This window comes from Globicephala melas, chromosome 15 (genome assembly GCF_963455315.2).
Source record: "Globicephala melas chromosome 15, mGloMel1.2, whole genome shotgun sequence".
NCBI lineage: Eukaryota > Metazoa > Chordata > Mammalia > Artiodactyla > Delphinidae > Globicephala > Globicephala melas.
In genome coordinates, this window is record NC_083328.1 from 29,138,301 (window position 1) to 29,155,484 (window position 17,184).

At 53.1% G+C, this 17,184-nt stretch overlaps 1 protein-coding gene across 1 annotated transcript in view; it reads right to left on the reverse strand.

The window, feature by feature from the left end:
- Nucleotides 1–1,409: 1,409 nt before the first annotated feature.
- Nucleotides 1,410–17,184, reverse strand: part of CIITA (class II major histocompatibility complex transactivator) — a 37,650-nt gene continuing 21,875 nt past the window's right edge. Inside the window, exons 9-20 of the mRNA XM_060285477.1 lie at nt 16,848–17,012; nt 16,005–16,073; nt 13,350–15,000; nt 12,289–12,447; nt 11,535–11,606; nt 8,621–8,701; nt 7,956–8,048; nt 6,669–6,755; nt 3,929–4,012; nt 3,668–3,751; nt 2,725–2,831; nt 1,410–2,165 (exon numbers count right to left, since the gene is read on the reverse strand). Coding sequence (XP_060141460.1) covers nt 2,756–2,831; nt 3,668–3,751; nt 3,929–4,012; nt 6,669–6,755; nt 7,956–8,048; nt 8,621–8,701; nt 11,535–11,606; nt 12,289–12,447; nt 13,350–15,000; nt 16,005–16,073; nt 16,848–17,012 — 2,621 coding nt within the window. The 3' untranslated portion in view covers nt 1,410–2,165; nt 2,725–2,755. The remainder of the gene's footprint in view (nt 2,166–2,724; nt 2,832–3,667; nt 3,752–3,928; nt 4,013–6,668; nt 6,756–7,955; nt 8,049–8,620; nt 8,702–11,534; nt 11,607–12,288; nt 12,448–13,349; nt 15,001–16,004; nt 16,074–16,847; nt 17,013–17,184) is intronic.

Below are 17,184 nucleotides of genomic sequence, written 5' to 3' on the forward strand. Positions count from 1 at the left end.
CTAGAGTCTGAGATGCCTGACCCTACGCCGTGGTCCCTCTTGGTAGGGGGGAGGGGCTCAGCACTTTGGCACAAAGTAATAATACGTGCTAACATTTATTGAGCACTTACTGTGTCCCTTGTGCTGTGATAAGCACTTTACATGTATCAACTCATTTAATAAGTGGTAGCTATCATTTAAAGTCATTACTATGAATAATTACAGCCTCTGACCTCATTGTATCACCTCTGAACAGACCAAAAGCAGTGGGGACAGTTGTGCCCACCCCGCCTGGCTGAAGGGTGCCGTAGATGCCTGGATCAGGAGGAGACTGTCTTCCTGTGGCTGCACAAGTGGGAGTTCCGTGGACTCTACAAGGTCCACAAATGCAGGCACACCCTGAGGGGTGACGGCCCAGCTACAAGGCCTGATGCCCTTAGCCACTGGACCAAGGCGGAAGGCACTACCTTTCTGCAAGGATTGCCAGCGGGGCAGCGGTGTCAGAATCCCTCTGACCCTCCCAACCCCCAACACCCACTTACTGGGAAGAGGAGGAGAGTTTGAGGAACCAGGCATCAGGGCTGGTGCACTGGAGCACAGACAGCTCCCACAGCCACCAGCAGAGGGCCAAGTTGTCCCACATCAGGGCTTCTGACCGAGCCAGCCGTGCCCCAGTGGAAAACAACAACAGGCGACCTGGCAGCTCTCAGTGTAGACAGCAAAGCTGCCAAGTCCCTTCCAGGCTTGCCGTGGCCAGGGCCGGATTCCAGCTCAGCTAAGAAACGACTCCCAGGGTAGAGCAGAGGATCCGAGACAGAGGAAAACACTCTGCAAGGCTCACGGTGCTTCAGCCTTGCTGACCCCCAGATAATGAATTTTCCAATGAATGGTAGGAAGCCATAGAGAAAATCCTTTCCCGAAAGACAGCTTGAGCCGAAGTGGACTCTGCTGTGTGTGTTGGGCTGAGGGGGGTGGGGAGGGCAAGAGAGCAAGGGCCTCCGTCAACTCGCCGTAGAATATGGCAGAAGTGATGCTGTGTGACAGCTTCTAAGGCTGGGTTACAGAAAGGGCAGGGCTGTTCCCCATGGTCTCGGTCTCCTCTGCCCCCGCAACGTCTCTTCCTCTTGGGGTGATCACCCTTCAACGCAGCCACCATGCTGTGAGGAAGCCCAAACTCGCCCACAGGGAGAGTCCCCCTGCCACTTCCTTAGGGGAACCAAGGCCCCCGGCCGCTGGGCAGCATCGGGTGCCAGACATATGCGTGACTGAGCCTCCAGACAACCTCAGCCGACACTGAGTGGGGCAGAGACGCGCTGTCCCCGCCAAGCCCTGCCCAGAGACAGGTGTGTGAGCGGAATAAGTGTGTGCTGTTGTAAGCCACTGCGTTTGGGGGCGGTTTGTGGCGCATTAGCTAGCCGGAAGAGTGGGCATCCGAGATGGTAAGCACGGTATAACTCAAACACAGGACCTGCCCGTGGGATTAAATGAGCCATTTATCATGTAGTGAAAAAAGACACAGGAAATGAAGGCAAAAATGTAGACGTGGTTCCAGTCCATCGCCCCTCCCCTCCTCCGTTAGTGTACCATCAGCTCTTTTCCTGCTAAGGTCCAGTGTGTCTGGCCAGGCCTAGATTTGGCCTCAGCAAACAAAGTTATTGCAAACCAGTGAGTCCCAGAGACAGAAGGCAGTTGCTGTAGAATCCCAGCCGGTCATGGTTTGGGAAGTCAGCAGGCAGGGGATGGTCGCTGGTATCCTCAGAGCTTGCTCTTTAGGAGAGCAGCGTGGAGCAGTGCTTTCTCCCCAGGCCGGCAGGGACCTGGGCAGCTGGGGATGTGGCCGCTTCATCCCTCTCTCTGGCCTGGCCACAGCTGTCTGCAGTGTCCTGCAGGGAATGCCTCAGGGCTCTTGGGTGCACAGCACCTGCCACCAGGCACTGGCCCATCTGCCAGGGCTGCAGTGGCTGAGCAGGGCTGACATCAACCTGCTCTCCGAAGGAGCCTAGGGCCGGGCCTGGGTCTGTTCGCAGAACAGGCCATGGGTCCTTTCCGCAGCTGGGCGGGGGCCGACTCTGAGCCACCAGGGCTGGGCACCAGGACGCCGAGGCTCATGGGAAACAGCCCAAGAAGAGTTGTGTCCATAAATAACCAGGTCAGGGTCCAGCATGTCAGTGTCCTCGGAGAACATGCTGTGAGAGGTCAGGATGGGTGGAGATCAGGAAGTTTCAGGACAGGGCAGTTTAACACATGGGTAAAGTGCGGTCGAGATTGGGGATGGGAGGGATGGGAGGAATGGACGAGGGGGATGTCCCAGGTCGGGGGAGCATGGAAGTGAGGGGACAGTCATCCGCACAGAGAGAGGCAGGAAACTGGTAGAGCAAATTCCTATGAAAACAATGCCGGGCATCGGGGGCAGCCGACAGGTTGAAACAGCAGCCGAGGCTGGGGAGTCCTCGAAGGCAGACCTTCCCAATGCTGAGGGCCGTGGGACGTGCACGGCTGACCCACCTGTCCTTCCCCGGGTCCCACGCCTGCCCATAGGGAGGATCCTCAGAGCCCAAGTCCTCAAAGCCTTTAGAAGACACCGCACCGAGCCCAGCTCAGGGGGATACGGGGTGGGCCCAGATGGCACATGGTCCAGGAGTTGTCACCCAGCTCCCACCTGCTGCCCCGCCCACCTTTTATGGATTCTGACTTCATAGGACACTGTCCCCAGGGACCCCCGTGGTTCTCCCCTTCCAAGCTCACCTCAGTTACCTTGTCCCAGGCACAGCCTGGATCATCTCAGGATGATCCTTGAGTCCAGCTGCTGCAGGTGTTCCTGGACGCCAAAAGGGATGGTGGGCGTCCACATCCTGTGATGGGGGCATGGCACACAGAGGTTAGAGGAGAGGGGGTGGTCCCCACGCAAGCTGCCCCCAAATCCCTCCTCCCACCTAGCCTAGTGTGGGGTCATGGGGACACCAGAGGCCTAGGAGCCCCAAGACCCCTTTTTAAAAACTGATTCTGCCACTGACTTGCTGTGTGATCTCAAAAAGTTTAGTTAACCTATCTGTGCCTTATTCTCCTCATCTGCAAAATGGGTCTTACAAGAGCCACCCTATCCCTCCTAGAAGATATGAGTGATTATGTAGACAAAAGTGCTTTGAAAGACAATCAAGTACAGTACTGGACAGTAGACATCATAGTGATGTAATGATAAATAAGTTTCAACCATATGAAATGGCCAGGTGTGTAGGTCAAAAATGGTTGAATATAAGCGATTTCATATTGTTCAGCCTAGTATATAGAACATTTTTGTGTACCAGACACTCTTCTGAGTATATTGACAAATTAAAACCCCACAATTTAAATATAAATATTTAAATAGGGGGTAAATATTATTGTCACTCCCATTTTACAGACGAAGAAACTGAGGCCAGGGACTTCCCTGCGGTCCAGTGGTTAGGACTTGGTGCTCTCACTGCTGAGGGCCCAGGTTCAATCCCTGGTCCGGGAACTAAGATACCGCAAGCCATGCAGCCTTGCCAAAAGAAAAAAAAAAAAAAAGAAGATAAGAAACTAGGTCCAGAGGGTTGATGTGTCTGCTTGCCCAAGGTTGAACGCTGGTGAGGGACAGAGTGGGATTTGGTCTCAGGGCTCACAAGGTGAACCACACACTGACTCTCCCTCCACCACTGCTGAGACTTACGCCAGCTTCTCCACGTGAGGGCACTTTCTCAGGCTGGCAGTGAGCTGCTGGGCCCCGGCAGCTGTGAACTTGTTGTACTGGACACTGAGAAGAGAAACCCATTGTGGATCCTGGCCCTGGGGACCAATAAGCCCCAGACCAAGGTCATCACCACGCTCTCGACAACCAGACCTCAGCCCAGCCCTTCCCATGATGCCAGCAGGAGACCCTGGTCCTCCCAAGTCCTGGCCCCACCCCCACTGCCCAGGTTCCCACACTCACTCCAGCACCCGGAGGGACACCATGTCTGGAAGCACGTGTGCCAGGCTCTCAGCTCCCACATCGCAGATGCAGTTATTGTACAAGCTGCCGGAGAAAGAGGTCAGGGCGGGGGCCGGGGGTGCTGGGGGGGTCAGGGCCCAGGGAGAGCCACACCCAGCCAGAATTACTGCCCCATTTAACAGAGGGGGAAACTGAGGCCCAGAGAGTTGAGGCTGCTTCTCTGTGGTCACTCAGTGAGTTCAGGGAAGCAGCAGGACTAAGTGGAGGTAGCTTCCCATCTGAAACAGCCCAAGTTCAAATCCCAGCTCTGTGGCTTGCTGCCTGTCTGATCTTTGGTGAGTTACTCAGCTCCCCTGTGACTCAGTTTGCTCCTCCATAAAATGGGCATGATAGAGTAATTGTGGGGAGGAGTAAATGAGTTAATGTTGGTAAAACACCCAGAACAGGGCCTGACATGTGGAATGAACTACATGTTAACTATGGTTATTATACCTCCCAAGGGGGTTTGTGGGGGTTATACAAGTTACTGTGGGGGGTGGGGCAGCGTCGGGAATAGCAGGAGAGAGAGAAACCCAGAGTCACTGGGCAGGCTCAGGTTTCTATAATATATTCAGTCACCATCGGCAGTGTCAGAAATAGCACGACACCTTCACTGGTGCCAGCTTAAGCCGTATATTCATTAATGAGCGTCCTTTTAACAAGCCAGGTGCAGCCACGGTTCTAATTTCAAGGCCGTGACTTTGCCTTGTCTCAGCCTCAGAGCAACACAGCAGGGCTGCATGTAAAAGCAGCAAGTCTACACTGCAGCAAAGTGGATTCAAGCTAAACTCCAGGAACCCCTGATGTCGTGGGTCGGCCGGTACCAGGGCAGGAACCAGGTAGGGGTTTTACAATCCCTTCCTGGGATGGATCTTAGAACCAGGAGGCCCTTCCTCACCCACAGGAAGAGGATTCTTCCCATATTTCATTGATGCCAAGATGTACATGTTCACATTTGAAAATCATTGCGATCAGGATGTGTCTGATAATCAATGGATGTCATTTAATTAGCAGCGTTTTGTCCCCTTAATGGTGTCTTACAAATGGATGGCATCTTACAGTCCATAAAATATGAGGTTCCTTTGTTTTTTGGCCACGCTGCGCAGCTTGCAGGATCTCAGTTCCCCGACCAGGGACTGAACCCAGGCCACAGCAGTGAAAGCGCGGAATCCTAACCACTAGGCCACCAGGGAACTCCCAATATGAGGTTTCTTAAAGTGTCAATCAGATCACATATCACCCCCACATGCCCCACCTGCTTCTCCATTCACAATGGAAAAACCTCCAACCACTCTCGTGGCCCGCAAGGGTCTCCCTGCATGATCTGGCCTTCCCTGACCTCTCCCGCCTTATCTCCCACCCTCTGTCCCTCATTCCCTATAGCCAGACACAGAGGCCCCCCTTCTGGCCCTCAAAGATCCAACCTCTTTCCCACCTCAGGGCCTTTGTCTCTACTGTTCCCTCTCCCTGGAATGCTTTTCCCTGAGAGCATCCCACAGAAGGGGGAGGGTCCCCTCCTCAGGGGTCTCCTGACCTCCCTGGTGAATTCAGCACTCCCTATTGTACCCTCTGGGGTCTTTGTTAGTTTCCTTATTCCCAGCATGAATCAGCATTTTAAACATTTTGTTTATGCACGTGCTTACTTATTTATTACGCAAGGAACTTGAAAGCAAGATCCACCCTGGTTTTGTTCATAGCTGTAGCTCTAGTTTCTAGCACAGGTTCTGGCCCATGGTTGATATTAGAGAATATTAGATACCCTCACAACTCTAGGGCGTGCCAATCACATAGACTACAAACTGCACAGCACACAACCTATACAGCTGCACTCAGGGACCGTGGCTGGAAGGATAATGGGCTGGAAGGACCCATTAGTCCCAGGGAACCACCAGGCACCGGGCTGGAAGTAAGCAAAAGCAAGAATGTGGGGCTTCCCTGGTGGCGCAGTGGTTGAGAGTCCGCCTGCCGATACAGGGGACGTGGGTTCATGCCCCGGTCCGGGAAGATCCCACATGCCGCGGAGCGGCTAGGCCCGTGAGCCATGGCCGCTGAGCCTGCGCGTCCGGAGCCTGTGCTCCGCAATGGGAGAGGCCACAACAGTGAGAGGCCCACGTACCGCAAAAAAAAAAAAAAAAAAAAAAAAAGCAAGAATGTGCTATTCCAAGGCCCGCCAGGAGGTGACAGTGTAGGCACGGAGTGATGTGTGCATAACAAGAGCCAGCCAAGGCTACCTGTGCATAGTCAGCATTCTAGAAACCACCCCGGACTCCAGAAAAGGCCCAGTCCTGCCGTGCCCTGGGGAAAGAGGGCCAAGATTTATTAAGCACCAGGGCCAGGCACTGCACCAAGCGCTTTCCATAGGCTATTGGGATGGTACCCATTTTCCAGATGAGGAAACAGAGACTCGAGATGAGTAAGTGATTTGCCCAGAGTTTGCCAGATGCCCTTCCCCAGGGGCTGCTAATCTCGTTCAGGGCGGTGGCATCACCCAACTCCAGGGGAGGGCGTTCATGTTGGATTTTAGGTCGGCGCCCCCCACTCCCTACCCCCACCAAGTTGTGCAACACTGATGTGGTAGAACAGCCTGTAGTGATTGCTTTCAGGGTCCCAGTGTTGGACCTTACAGCTGCCACCAAGGGGGTTCTCTGCCCGCCCTCCAGCCCACCAGCTCAGCACCTGACCAATAGAGGGCCCCACTCACCTCAGCCTGAGGAGGGACGCAGCCAGCAAGGGCAGGGCCTCCGCCAGCTTGCAGGCACCCAAGTCAGTGATATTGTTCTGGGACAAACTGCGGGAGTACAAAAAGGGGAGGGCTCAGGGCCAAACCTGAATGCCCCTCCCCATCAGTGTCCATCACCCCAGGCTCCGGCAGGGCTGGGAACCCCTGCTTCCTCCCAGGGCATCCCAGGGCAGCAAGAACAGGACATTCTACCGGGATGAGAGTCGTGGGTGCTGAACTGTGTGAGGGCGCTATGGGTAGACTTGGGCTAAATCAGTAAAATGATGCAGTCACGCCCTGAGGCTGAGTGGGGTGATGGGGGTGAGGATGCAGATGTAGCATCCATTCTTTTCCCTTTGGACCACTTTTCAGCACTGTCATTACGTAAGGGTTTACATTATTTGTTTAATGACGTGGACTCCACGAGGTGAGGGGTCGAGTCTGTTCCTTACTCTATCCCTGTGCCTACAGCCATGCCAAGCACATAGTAGGTGCTCAGAAAATATTTAAGTGGGGTAAAAAAGGAAGGAAGGAAAGGTGGGAGAGAGAGGGAAATGGAGGGAGGGAGGGAGGATGTAAGGAAGGACGAAGGGAGGGAAATCTAGCTTACTCACTCTGTTTCCTCAAACACTATAAATTACTTAATAAGTCTCAGTGTCCTACCATCAAGGAAATCCCTAAGTGAATTCTGGTGAGTTCTGTGGCGGCCCTGATCGTGGTTGTGGAGTAGAGTGTGGGTAGATTTTGATGATCCCTCTAGGTTCAGTAAAAAAATCATGTTGACCCTCCTGCATCATATCCATCTGCTATTTCCCAAACCCAGAACAGTTTTTTTTTAATAGAAATTCACTATTTTGATAATAATGTGTTACTGATAAATCCTAATCTATCTCTCCTGTCTCACCTCCCCAGTCTTTCTCTCACTAAACATTGCTCACAGTCATTACTGTACACTTCATAATTATGGACGCTTGTTTGCTTGTTTACTGCGTCTCCTCCCTAGCAGATCCCTGAGGTCAGGGGCTTTGCTTTGTTTAAAGCTGGCTCTCCAGGGCCTTGAATGGTGTCTGTACACAGTAAGTGCTTCTTACGTATTTGTTGATTAAATGAATAAATGATTGGTTGAATGGCTGATTAAAGAAATGATTGAATGAATGAATGGGTGGATGATTAAACGAATGCACGATTGAATGGATGAGTGAAAGAAAGAATAAAAAAGCTGGACTTTGGGGACAAATGCAGCAGGAAGGGCCGGCCCAGTGCACTCACTTGAGCGTCTCCAGGGCCTTCAGCTGAGGGAAGGTGGCCGAGAGCTGGGCGACACCCTCATCCCCGATCTTGTTCTCACTCAGTGAGTCCAGGCTGCAGATGGAATCAGATTGAGGGCCATCAGCCAGCACCCTGGAGGCCACCCGATTCTCCCCCACCTTCCGACCCAGCAGTGGCTTCCTCCCATGCTCCCACCCCTGGACACACCACGGCCAGATGCAGCTGCAACTCCGAGCATTTGAGAGCAAATCTTCATCACCTGGGACTGCCAGGCCAACAAGTGGACAGGGCCCTATCTACCCATGGACCTGAATCACTGTTTTCCTTCCTGGCAGCCCCATGAGCTGGAGCAACTTCCTTAACCTCTAGAGACCTCAGGTGTACAATGGGATCATGTTCCCCAGCCCTGCCTCCCCATGGGATTGCTGGGAGCAGCACATGAGGGGAAAAGAGTTTCGAAGATCTCGAAAGGATTCAACCTATTTTTATTGTTGGGGATTTCCTTCTGCCATCGCTTCCCTGCAGTGGGGGCGTCTGGTCACTCACACCAGCCACACTGAGGAAGCAGCAGGACACACACAGAGAGAGAAAGGGACAAACAAGGCCAGGGTTTGGGGTTGTCAAAGCCCAGTGTCTCCAGGAGGGATTCCGGGGTCTATACTCACTCCAGATGCTGAAGGGAAGAAAAGGCCTCAAGGATCTTCACCAGTTTGGGAAAAGCCTGAGGGCCCAAGATGGGGCCCAGCCTAGAAGGCAAAGCGCAGAGTTAAGACCCTGAAGCAGTCATGGCCCCTCTACTGGACCCCACAGAAGGCAGGCCCATCTGAGGCCTTAACTACCCCCAGCTCCACCTGGTGGGACCCCAATCCCTCCTGCTTCAGGCACATTTCACAAAGCCCACTCAAGAGGCCATCTGGGCTCCCAGCTGGGGGCTCCCCATCTTTCATCTCTGAGTGGGGAGCCAGTTCTTACTCCTGCTGACATCCACATGCACCTTCTCCCACCCTGGCCTGGGGAAGTGGTTCCCAAATGCTGGCCTGAGGACCACCACCAGTGATGAGAAAGATGGTTTACTTATTTGCCATTGCTTTTTAACAACAAATAGAACCATTTCTTGAGCACTTTTTATGTGCCAGGAACACACTGGGCCCATCACTCAGATCAGACCTCATTTAATCCTCACAATGACTCTGAGCTAAGAGCACTTCTTATCCCCATTTTACAGATGGGGAAACTGAAGCACAGAGAGGTTAACGAACTCATACAAGGTCACACAGCCTGGATGGACATTTAGACCAGATTTTGAGAGAATGAGAAAAATAAAGACAACAGAGGGCTATTTTGTTTTTTTTTGTTTTTCTTTTCTTTGTTCTTTTTTTTTTTTTTTTTTTTTTTTAATTTTTGGCCATGCCACGCAGCATGTGAGATTTTAGTTCCCCGACCAGGGATCGAACCCACGGCCCCTGCCTTGGAAGTACAGAGTCTTAACCACTGGACCGCCAGGGAAGTCCCTGTTTTTAAAATATGGTTAAGTGTACTCAGTGTAAAGAACAGTCTTTTATTCTGAAATTATATCCTTTGAACTTTTTTGACATTAAAATGTTCATTTTTAATAAAATTATGGTGTCAGCAGCAGTTATTTCACTTGTTTGAATGAACATACTTGATACAAATTAAAAGATGGTAACTGCACATAGTCACTGAAATTCACTCTGAAATATTCTCAGTCTTGGAAACCCCGAAGTCTGGGAACTACTAGCCTCAATGAAAGGTCACAAGATGGGAATCTGTAATCTGATTTGAATCTGGGCTCTACCACTTAGCTTCTGTGGGGCTTTTTGGGCAAATCCCTTAACCTCTGAGTCTCAATCTTCTCAAATTTAGCCCCAATCTTAGGAGGTTTTTGGAAAGATTAAGGAATTCATTTATCAAATATTGATTGCTTGCCTACTGTGTTCCAGGCCCATCAAGCCTGTCACGCAGACAGCCATGAACAAAACAGACAAAAATCATTGCCCTCGTGGAGCTGACATTCCAGGGGGCAAGACAGATAATCAAAGAAATTGGTAAACTGTCTGGTGTGGGAGATAATTGATACAGAGAAAAGCACAGTGTGAGCAGGGCAGAACTGTACTTTTAAATACAGGAGTCAGAAAAGGCCTCTCTCACTGAAAACTGGAAGAAAGTGAGGGCGTGGGCCATGCTGATACCTGGGGAAGAGTGTCCTGGGTGGAAGGCACAGCCAGTGCAAAGGCCCAGGGGTCGGACCATGCCTAGTGAGGTTGAAAACCATTAAGAGGACCCACGTGGCTGGAAAGAGTGCAGGAGGCGAGGGTGAAGAGGTAAATGGGGGCTGAATCAGGGGAGAATCGTCCACCAGCAGAGCCCCTGCAGGGTTCTGAGCGGCTGAGGGGCCTAACCTACATGCACATGAGATCTACAGGGTGCCCGGCATGGTGGCTGCCAGTCTCACGCCCAAAATAGTCCTTTCCTTCCTTCCTTCTTTCCTCAGAACTTTCTCAGGGCTTCTGGCCTGCAGGTGGCTACTCTCCGGGTTCTGGGCTGTTCTACCCCATGGCTGCTGTTCCCCAGAGCACAGTTCCGACCTTGAATTAGGGGCTTTTTAAGCTAAAAATAATTCAAAGCCAGAAGGGGCCCTTGGTGATTGTTTTCATACAGTTCCTCTTTTCAGCAATATTTTTCACCTCTGCACAAATTTGGCCTCTTGTCGCTGTTCAAAAGAAGAAACGCTTGGCTTTTTCTGGGGCACGGGGGGAGCTGTGATCAGGAAGAGCAGACAGCTTGTGGGTGACCAGCTGGGGACCTTGGACAAGTTACTTAACCTCACTAGGCCTCAGTTTCCTCATCTGTAAAATTGGGATGATAATGACTATCTCCCAGAGTGGCTCTTGAAATTAATAAGATTATGGCACTGAGTACACTGTAGTTGTTTAATAATTCCTTCTTAATTGTTGGATGATTTTAGATCCCTAACAAGGACCTACCATGAATTTAACTTTTTTGTTTGTTGGAGCAACAGCCAGGCTGACCTGACATTTGTGACTTTGGACAAACAATTTACACTCTCAAGGCCTCAATGTCTGCTTCTGTACAGTGGGGAGATAATATCTCCACCCAGCATGGTTCATTCCTATTTCTTTGTCAAGCTTCAAGCCTTCAGTCTCCTCTTCCAGGAAGTCATCTTGACCTCCCCTAAGTCTTCACGCTCACAGCCCTTGAGTTTCTGGCCACTAATCACAGCAGGTGGTAATTGTCTATTTACACTGGACAGCAAGCTCATTGAGAACAGTGGCCTCGGTCATATGAGTAGGTCTGTTGAATGAGTGGATGCGAACGAGTATGTTCACCAGCAAATGGGCAAGTTAGCTTCACCCCCGAGAACCTCCAGGACTAGCCCAGACCGGCCATGCCCCAGCTGCTGGAAGCTGGTTTCCAGAGTGGTGGGGCAAGAGGGTAAGAATGATTCTGAGGACCCATCTCCATTCTGGTGGCACAAGCCCAGCTAATGCCAGAGGAGAAACCTCGTGGGGACCCGAGACAATTTACCCCTTTGCTTACGCAAACTCCAGCTTCTTTAAGTCTCGGATGGCAGGGAGTTCCCCAGGCGTGTCTTCAGAGGAACTTCTTGTCCTGGAGAGAACGGGCAATGTTAGGGAAGAGCTGGCTCCTCACCTGTCATGGAGCCCCCTCCTAGGGGGGACGCCTGCCCCAGTGTCCAAAATTCCCCAGAAGGACTGCCTTCCTTGGGCTACTGTTGTCCCCTTGTTAAAAAGAAAAACCTCAGGACAGGATATTATTAAGGCATTACTGTGTGTTTCACGGAAAAGAGCCTTAGAGGAGGCATTACCCACACCCATCCCAGGCAGCGCATAGTAGGTGCTCAAACAATGTATGATGAAGGAATGAGGGAAAGACAGTTGCTCTGTGGTCACGTTTCCTCTGCCCTCTGAACCTTAGACCTCTGCCATCTAGAAAATGGGAATGATACTGGTCCTGGCTGCCTTGAAAGGTGGCCATAGGTGTCATTTGTGTTACTGGATGCAGAAGGCAGCTTATGAACTCTTAGCAGGAGAGAATATCTCCTTGGCTTTAGCTGAGAAAGAATTGGGTACATGATGGCAAGTTCTGAAGTGGAGAGAGTGATAAATCTTGGGGACTCTGCCTGGGTGGTGACTGCAGTGAGAGATTTTAGATGGTCATTGGCTGGCGGGGAGCAGGGGAGGTCCCCCCAAAAGAGGAAGAAGTGTTAATAGCAAACTTAATATTAGGTCCTGCATGGTCTGGACCAACTCCCATACCCTTCCCCTCTCACCTCTGGATCTGCACGAGGTTGCCCAGGTCTTCCACATCCTTCATGGATTCAGCCTTGAAAGGCTCAATGGTGAACTTCTCCTTCACTGCTCGGAGTAACTTGGCCTCCCCATGCTGCTGTAGGGACTCCCACAGCTCCACTGTGTCACTCAAGGCAGCCCTGTGGAGGAAGGGCTTCAGACCCAGTCATGGTGACTGGGCTAGACCATAATGTGGGGGGTGGGGGGGTGGCGGCTCCATGAAGGACCTCCTACCTATTCAGATATTTTCCTTCCTCAACTTAACCCCTACTTCCTCTAGAACGTTTTCCATGACCACTCAAGTCTTTATCAATTCCTCCTTTTTCTCAACTCTCCCAGTGGTTTTATTTCCCTTTTTGCTTTGGCTACCAGGAAGCTCAGTGCTAAATTCTCAGTTGAACCACTACAATGGTGTAGACCTTACAGCTTGGGTAAAGTATGCTTAGGGGGAAGGTGGCAGAGATTCTCTGGAGATGAGGCTTAAATGATCAAACAGATCACTGAAGGATTTAGATTCCTTAATTTAAATTAAGGAACTTTGACTTCATCCTGAGGGAGGTGGGGTGCCTCTGAAAGATTGTAAGGAAGGATGGAATATGATCAGATGCAATTTCTAGGGAGATGTGAGCTGATGGTTGAATATAAAGTGGCGTGGAAGAGGAGAATGGAGGCAGGGAGGTCAGGGGAGGCTATGGCTTTAATCTAACCATGACAAAACAGTGGCTTGATCAGGGGATGGAGAAAATAAAACGAATTCAAACCCAGGTCAGTCTTAGATTCTAGACGTGGCCCAGCGCCTGTCATAAGGCCAGCCTTCAAATACTGGTTGAAAGAATGATGCTGGCTGTGTGACCTTGGGCAAGCTACCGTACCCCTCTGAGCCTTGGCTTCCTCATCTTAAAAAAGGATAGAATCACTTCTGCCCCCATCTGGCTGCCATTCATGCTGAATGAGACCCCACAGAGTCAGCACTGGGCACAGCACCAAGACCGCTGTAGGTGCCCAAGGCAAAGGATCCCACTCTCCTGCCCCCGGCCCCCACCTGAAATGGGTGACACAGCTGAGTCCCACGAGGCTCCCCAGTCCAGAGGGGTCAACGCCAGTGCTGCGGAGGTCCAGGGAGAAGTCTCGGCCCGCCGCCTCCAAGGCGCTGCCCAGCACGTAGGTGTCGGGAGGTGTGAGCCGGGTGCCCAGGAACGAGAGGTGGGCCGGGAGCCCCTGCAGCACATGCTGCCAAAGCCCGGCATCCAGCGCCTCGTGGGCGCAGTGCAGCAGCTCCAGCAGCCGCCCCGCCTTCAGCGCCCCAGGCTGCAGCCGCTTCAGGTACCTGGTGAGCACCTCCTGCTTCCTGACCGCTGAGGTGGAGCCCGCCAGCCCTGCCAGGGCTCCCAGGCAGCAGGCACGAGGCTGGAAGACCAGCCCAACCAGAAAGCGCGGCACGCCCTCCAGCCAGTTGTCATAGGGCCTCTTCTTCCTCGGGGTCAATGCCAAATACTGCGGCAGCTCCTTGTCCTTGATTTCGCTGCTCAGAGCCAGCCACATGGCGCCCAGGAAGCATTGCAGGAGGAAGCTGGAGAAGGCCAGCTTGGTCTCCGGGGCCCCCGGGGTGGGCTGCACCAAGCCTTGGGCCACAGCCCAGACCCTCACCTCGGCCGATGGGAACTGGCCCTCCCGCAGGCTGCTCTGGTGACCGCGGCCCAGCTCCCAGGCCAGCCTGGCCAGTCCCACCAGGGCCCCTGGGGGGCTGTCACGGGCTCCTGGGCCTAGTAAGCCAACATAGAGTCCCGTGAGCGTGGAAGGCAGCTGGGCCTCATCACCTAGCTCCAGGAGGGCCTCCAAGAGCTGGCACACGGCCCGGCACACAGTGGGGCTATGGCTGTGACTCAGGAGAAATGGCTGGGACTGGAGGAGCGCCAGGGCTCTCTTTTGGTGCTCGGTGGTCCCCGAACACTCAAAGTAGCGCATCACATAGGTCTCGGCCTGCTGGGCGGAGAAGCCGGCCACTTCGAACAGAGCGTCGGCCTTGCTCAGGCTCTGGGCCAGGCGGCCCCGGGGCCGGGCTGTAAGCAGCAGGGTGCAGCCTCTCAGCAGCTTGCGCTGGAAGAGGCCCGCCAGCAGCCCCCGGAGGGAGCGGGCTTCTGCCGACGTGGGTCCGCCCGCACTGTGCAGGAAGCCGTCTTGGGCTTCGAGCTCCTCGAAGGCATCCAGGATGAGCAGAATGCGGTCGGGCCTCCTCAAGATGTAACTGAAGACCTCGTCGTCCACTGACAGTGGCTGTGAACCCAGGGAGAAGAGCAGATCCTGCAGGCGGTAGGTGTCCCCCGGACGGTCCAAACAGTGGCAGGGGATGCAGAAGATAAAGTCGTACTGTGGCAGCTGGCCGCAGGCCCAGGCCCAGCTCACGGCCTGGACCCAGTGACTCTTCCCCTGTCCTGCTTTGCCCAGCACGGCGATCACCTGCGTCTCACGTGGCCGCCGGTGGTTGCTAGAGGCCAGCAGCACCTCGCCCAGACTTCCTCGGGCCGGCTGCCGCTCTGCCCAGTCCAGGGTGGTCAGCTCTCTGTCCTGGCTTTTGCCGCCGCTCCTCTCCAGCCTTACCCTCACCAGGTCCACCTCCACCAGGATGCCTTCTGGGCCTGCGGGCTTAGCCTGGTACTTGTTCCGTAGCGAGCAGTAGAATTGTTCCACACTCTCTGCACATGTCAAAGGGTGTGGGGTGGGGGAGAGGAGGATGCTAGTGGCAGGACTGGCCACTGTGAGGGCAGCAGAGTGGCCAGCCCGGCCACCATCACTAGCTTGTTCATCCATTCGTCAAAGTCTTCCCCGACTGCCTTCTTGATTAGCTGCCTCCTTCAATTACCCAGACACTCATTCATTCATTCCTACACCCATTCATTCACTCATCTTCTCACTTGATTATCTGTCCACTCTTTCATTTACTCACTAACCTTCTTCCTTTGTTCACTGACCATAGGGAGGTCATGGTGGGGTTGGTGGTGCTAAGAGTTAAGATAGTGGAATCCAGGTTTCTGGTTCAAGTTCCAGCTCTACCACGTGTTGCTGTTACATTGAGCATGTGATATACCCCACTAGCCCTCAGTCTCCTCATCTGTAAAATGGGGATCATACTGGGGTTATTTATGACTTTGTTTGTTTGTTTTGGCCGCAAACAATCCCGGGAGGCATGCGGGATCTTAGTTCCCTGACCAGCGATTAAACCCGCGCCCCCTGCAATGGAAGCGCAGAGTCTTAACCACTGGACCACCAGGGAAGTCCCTGTTTACAACTTTAATGATTGACCACATCTCATGTGCCTGGAAGTGTACCTGGAACAGAGTCAGACTCAGTCGTCTGGCCATTCTCTCAGCTGCCCTTTCATTCCCACCTTCCATCTCTCCCACACCCATCATCCACTCCTGCCTTCACCCACTCTCCCAATCACCCTCCCTTCCCTGTTTCATTCTCTCAGCCTCACAAACAAGATGTCAACACCTAGCATGGGCTTATGAGGGGCAGGTCCTCAGTAAATGTTGCTCTAAGTGTAGGTATAACTGGCGGAATGAATGCTGAGATGGCGGAATCAAATGAGCAAGTGAATGAATGAATGAGCCAACAAGTGAGGGATTGAATAAGTGTTGGGTGAATGAGTGACAGGAAGCCTCCAGCACCCAGGCAGAGGGACCCTGCCACCACTCACCAGGCCACTTGGGAAGCTTGCTGGATGCCTCGTGAGCTGCTGGGCATTGGGTGGGGGACATCTCATCCTCTGGAGGGGAAGAAGCCAGTGTCAGAGTTAGGGTGAGGGGTGCCCCAGGGACCTCCCTCCCTCTGGGGCATCGGTCCTCTGAGTATCGCAAGGTCAGAGCTGACGTGGGCTGAGTCTCCGCAAGATGGAGGTTACCAGGTGGTGACCTGAGGCTGTATCCTGCTCAAAGATGTCTTTTTTTGGCCAGCTGTACTTTTAAAATTTTCACCAGTGTTTTAAAAATCACAATATCTATGTTAAAATCAAGATCTCCAGGGCTTCCTTGGTGGTGCAGTGGTTGAGAGTCCGCCTGCCGATGCAGGGGACACGGGTTCGTGCCCTGGTCCGGGAGGATCCCACATGCAGCGGAGCGGCTGGGCCCGTGAGCCATGGCCGCTGGGCCTGCGCGTCCGGAACTTGTGCTCCGCAACAGGAGAGGCCATGACAGTGAGAGGCCCACGTACCGCAAAAAAAAAAAAAAAAAAAAAAAAAAAAAATCAAGATCTCCAGATTCTGCTGACAATTCAGAAGATCTGGCTGCATTGAGCCTGTTTTCCTGCCATGTAACAAGATGGTGAAGGCTGGTGGCCCATGGATTCTCCAATTGTTCCCCTCACCAACCCTCCCACGTATGCCCCCTCCCTGGAGACCCTCCCTGCCCTGTTTTACACAAAAACACAACTTGCCCGTGTCTGCAGGCAGCTCTGTTCGTGGACCTCATTGTCTGAGGCAATCCCTTCCCCCAGGGCCTCAGTTCTGCTTCCAGTAACTCTCACGGGTCCTGCTGATTCTTACCTGTTAGGTTTGTACGGGAGGTCAGGGCTGGTTCAGGCATGCTGGGGAGGTCAGCTGCCGATGGGGCAAAGGGGCTGGTGGAGCCGGGCCGGTCTGGGGACTTTGGGAGGCTGTGGACAGCTGTGCTGCTGGAGGCGGGTGTTTGGCTGGCCTGGGGCATCTCACCTACATGGGGAGGGCAAGGAGTACAGAAACAACAAGGAGCCCACTTGGGTGACCCCCTTCCCAAATCAGGCTGTAGGGCTGGGAGTCTGGGGAAAGGTGAGGGGAACTTCCAGAGGAAGAAATTTCAGGCCGAAGTTGAGGAAAGAGCTCTGGAGTTACAACTAGGCTCCCA